This window comes from Otolemur garnettii, unplaced genomic scaffold (genome assembly GCF_000181295.1).
Source record: "Otolemur garnettii isolate 467f Iridium unplaced genomic scaffold, OtoGar3 scaffold00051, whole genome shotgun sequence".
In the NCBI taxonomy this organism is placed as follows: Eukaryota; Metazoa; Chordata; class Mammalia; order Primates; family Galagidae; genus Otolemur; species Otolemur garnettii.
In genome coordinates this window covers 2,413,917-2,418,853 of record NW_003852446.1, presented here as the reverse complement: position 1 = coordinate 2,418,853, position 4,937 = coordinate 2,413,917, and the positions used below count along the sequence as shown (strand labels likewise).

General features: G+C 40.8%; 1 protein-coding gene across 1 annotated transcript in view; it reads left to right on the top strand.

The window, feature by feature from the left end:
• Positions 1–4,937, top strand: part of RBBP7 (RB binding protein 7, chromatin remodeling factor) — a 23,309-nt gene that overhangs the window by 9,199 nt on the left and 9,173 nt on the right. Inside the window, exons 4-5 of the mRNA XM_023514326.1 lie at positions 2,337–2,510; positions 3,486–3,601. Coding sequence (XP_023370094.1) covers positions 2,337–2,510; positions 3,486–3,601 — 290 coding nt within the window. The remainder of the gene's footprint in view (positions 1–2,336; positions 2,511–3,485; positions 3,602–4,937) is intronic.

The following is a 4,937-nucleotide window of genomic DNA, read 5'->3' as shown; positions in this document are numbered from 1 at the left end:
ATATATATATATATATTGCTATAATTAGAAAAAAAAATTTTTTTTGAGACAGAATCTCACTTTGTTGCCCTCAGTAGAGTGCCATGGTGTCATAACTCACAGCAACCTTAAATTCCTGGGCTTAAATGATTCTCTTGCTTCAGCCTCCCAAGTAACTGGGAGCCTACCACAATGCCTGGCTATTTTTAGAGATGGGGTCACACTCTGGCTCAGGCTGGTTTCGAACCTGTGAGCTTAGGCAATCCACCCACCTCTGCCTCCCATGATCTGGGATTTACAGGCATGGGCCACTGTGCCCAGCTATAATCAGAAAATTTTTTTTAATTTTTTTTTTTTTTGAGACAGAGTCTCATTATGTTGCCCCCGGTACAGTGCCATGGCATCACAGCTCATAGCAGCCTCTAACTCTTGGCCTCAGCCTCCTAAGTAACTGGGACTACAGGCGCCTACCACAATGCCTGGCTGTTTTCTCCTCGGCGGGCCCAGGCCGAGTTAACCTAGCAGCCCTGGTGTATATGGCTGGCGCCCTAGCTGCTGAGCTACAGGTACCCAGCCAATCAGAAAAATTTTAGTGGCTTTTAATTCTGAAATACATACTTATTGGGCTTTCTAACAGTTAATCTCTATAATATGTAGGTATATTAAATTACTAAAGTTACACATCCAGTGTATTCTAACAGGTGACTGAAATAATTCACATTTAATCGTTTTTAAACTTTTCATTTACAGTATTTTATTTTTGGCTGGGGCTGGGTTTGAACCATCTCTGGTATGTGGGACCTGCACCCTACCTCTTTGAGCCACAGGCACCGCCCATCACTTTTTAAAATTTTCAGTTAAGGTATTTTTAACAGATACTATCATTAAGACAGTGACTTTTCCACCTTTTGAGTTGGAGGAAAAAAAAGTCTGTTCAAAGTAAATTGTACCTGGAAGCCTGATTTTTTTTAAAGTAAGAGCTATTTAGGTTGTTTAAAGGAAGTAGAAAACTTGAGTATCTTTATGGCAGAAGGGTTAGAACCACTGGAGATCACAAGGGTAGGATGTTGGAAGTTAAAAGGAGGGCAAATATGGAAGAGAATCTCAGGAAAGGATGAGAAGCAGGGGTAGCCTTAGGATGCTAAGGTACACTTATGTTGACAGGATGGAAAATGATAAGAGGGCAATGGGTGCTTTTGTATGTAGTTGTGTGAGTGATGGTGGTGGTAGGGGAACTTTGGGCTAGTTGTGTGGATGCGGTATGGTTTTCACCTACACTGAAGTAGTAAGCTATGTGTGCTACAGAGATGAATGACTAGATGCTACCAGTACTCAGACATCATAGTCAGTGTTCCTTAAGCATTCCCATGTAGCAAGAACTGACTGGAACTGAGAAGTGGTTTGCTCCTTTTGTTGTGTTTTCTCCGGGCCCCAGTCTATTTTACTTTTTACCTACTCAGGTCCATCAGGCATTTGAGTTAGTGGTACCTGACCTGAGACACGGAGTGAACTAAAAAGTGTACAGAGAAGAGACATACAGGTCAGGAAGAAATAACATAATTGCATTGTGAACTCCCATAACTTTTTAAAGTGTCAACAGCTAATTCAAATTTTTATCTGTGAGCACAAAAAAGAAAGTGTTCTTGTTGGCTCTGTCTGCTTAGAAGTTTTTTACTTGTATTTCTGCTAACATCTTGTTACTTCTCAGAAGTTATCATACTTTCTATGCAGCTTTGTTACTTTACAAGGCCTTTATCATGACCATTTAACACTACATAGTCTTATTCACACACGAGATAGATTAACCTTTGCATCATGTTAGCAGTTAACCAAGTATGCTAGCAGGACCCCCTTGTATGCATCTTAGGGACAGAGGGGGGTTAGCATAGGTTTCTGATTTGAGGACGTTTCAGACTTTAGAATAAAAAAGTATTCATAGTCCTGAGGGTAAAACCTTTTCTGTTAACGATGAGTCTAAAATAAGATGCTAATTCAGTGCGGTACTTCAAAACGAGTTATATTTGAACTAAAAAGCTGTCAGTCTGTTTAATATGTAGTTATTTGACATTTTAGAGAATAACTTTCATTTTTATAATTTGAAGGCTAAGTTTTAATTGTTTTAAATCTAAAGTGGAACTGAATTAACTTACATAAGCCAGATGCCAATATTTTTGGTGTAAATGGGCTTTGAGAATACATTCTGAGTGATTAGGTGGACCTACATTTTTGGATTTACTCTTTAGGCCATTGATTATTGTTGTATTTTGTCATGTTACAATCCATTGGGTTGATTAAACCAAGCAACTTGTGAATTTTAATCTTGGGTGTGTGTGTGTGTTTCTTTCTCCTCACATTAGAATTTGGTGGCTTTGGTTCTGTAACAGGAAAAATTGAATGTGAAATTAAAATTAATCATGAAGGAGAAGTAAACCGTGCTCGTTATATGCCGCAGAATCCTCACATCATTGCTACAAAGACACCATCTTCTGATGTGTTGGTTTTTGACTATACAAAACATCCTGCTAAACCAGGTATGTAATAGCAAAGTCAGACCATTACTTGAATGTTTTTCTTGATTCGAAATGGTAATATTTTTAGGTAACTCAAAGTAGTAGTATACTCTGTAATCTTTAAAGGTTTAAAAATTGCTTTCGGGGTCCCATACCATCCTCAAGTTGCCATAAGAGCCTAATGGATAAGCTTTATTACAGCAAAGGATACAGAGCAAAAGCAGGAAGGAGAAAAGATACACAGAGACTGTCTGTCCAAAGAGGTAAGCCATAGGCTTCTGAGCCCTTTTTCACAGGGCCCCATAGGACATACTCTCTTCTTGGCAGCAAATCACAGAAACGTGCTAAATGTCTCTGCCCAGGGTACCCTCTTTGACTTGTGTCTGAGGTTTTTTATGAAGGTCTGGTCACACAGGTGTATCCTTTATCCTGTGACCAGCCACAGTTACAGAAATTCAGGATCCCAGCAGAGAAGCCAGATCTTGCTAAACAGTCTTCACAAGTCTGGACAAGTGCCTACAGGATGCCCCACTGCTCTGGGCATGTATAACATCATCAGTCAGTAACATAAAGAATTTCCTGAGGGTCACATTCCCAAGGGTTGGCCAAGGGTCATTCATGGTTGCAGGCTACCCTAAAGGGATGCAGGGACTGAGCAACCAGACCTGCTGTGTTAGAAATACTTCTAAAAATGGACTAGGGTGGGGGTGGGGTTACCACTACACAAATTTGTGGGATAGCTGTAGTTTTCAGTATTTTGTGTTGCAGATAATACTAGGTTTTCCAAAGAAACCAGTCATTTAATAGTCACGAGGCTCAGTTTGCATTGAGTATTAAAAATGAAGCAGAGAGAACCAGTTTTCGTTATGGTTCAGACCAAGTCTTTTATGTGCAGTTGAGTTGCTGTTATGGTTCATCCAATGAAGGACTGAGAATTTGCTCTCATCAGTTTTGATAAACATAATTTAGTAGCTAATGTATTTCTTTTTTTCCTAGACCCAAGTGGAGAATGTAATCCTGATCTTAGGTTAAGAGGTCACCAGAAGGAAGGCTATGGTCTTTCCTGGAATTCTAATTTGAGTGGACATCTCCTAAGTGCATCTGACGACCATGTGAGAAAATATATTCCTAATCTGTTTGTATACTGAGAGTTAAAGTGTCAGCTCTGGAATGAAGGAATGCTATATAGATGAAAGGTTTTGCAAGATAATACTGCTGATTGTGATAACATTTTCTCAGAATTTAGAGGGATGGTTTTCAGATTGCCCTCTTGAGAGTCTTAGGATTCCACAAAGCTCGTTTAAAATAGCCTTAGAGGCTCAGCACCTGTAGCTCAGTGGCCAGGGCACCAGCCAAATAACACCAGGACTGGTGGGTTCAAACCCAGCCCAGGCCTGCCAAACAACAATGACAGCTACAGTAAAAAAAAATAGCTGGGCATTGTGGCTGGCGCCTGTAGTCCCAGCTACTTGGGAGGCTGACACAAGAGAATGGTGTAAACCCAAGAGTTTGAGGTTGCTGTGAGCTGTGATGTCATGGCACTCTACTGAAGGTGACATAGTGAGACTCTCAAAAACAAAAAAACAGGCTTAGAGTGGAGGGAGGGTGGGTGAAAGACCTCCCATTGTTTAAAAAAAGACCTTTAGGTTCTTATAATGGGAACTATATAGAGTATGGGGCCTGATTAATAGAAAGCATTTTCTTAGTTTATTTTTTAGGTATACAATATAGTGAGTTTTAGTATATTCACAAAGTGTACCCAGTACTACCAATTATAGAATATTTTCATCAAATATCCCCTTAAAATTTTATACCCATTAAGCAGTCACTCCATTTGCCCATTCCTACAGCTTCCACTAATTTGTTTTTTGTCTGTGTAGTATTGTCTCTTCCTCTAATGTTCTTTTTTTTTTTTTTTTTTTTTTTTTCAGAGTCTCACTATGTCACCCTTGTTAGAGTGCTGTGGTATCCCAGCTCACAGCAACCTCAAACTCTTGGGCTTAAGCGATTCTCTTGCCTCAGCTTCCCAGGTAGCTGGGACTACAGGCACCCACCACAACACCTGGCTGTAGTTGTCATTGTTGTATAGCTGGCTCGGGCCAGGTTTAAGCCTGACACTCTAGGTGTGTATGGCTGGCACTGTACTATGGGCGCTGAGCCATCCAATTTTAGATAAATGAAGTCATATAACATGTGGCCTTTTCTGCTTGGCTTCTTTCACTTAGCATAATGTTTTCAAGAAACACTCTACCTCAGCTCGGGGCCTGTGGCTCAAGTGGCTAAGGCGCCAGCCACATACACCTAAGGTGGCAGGTTCGAATCCAGCCTGGACCCACCAGACAACAATGATGGCTGCAACCAAAAAATAGCCCGGCGTTATGGCGGACGCCTGTGGTCCCAGCTACTTGTGAGGCTGAGGCAGGAGACTCGCTTGAGCCCAGGAGTTAG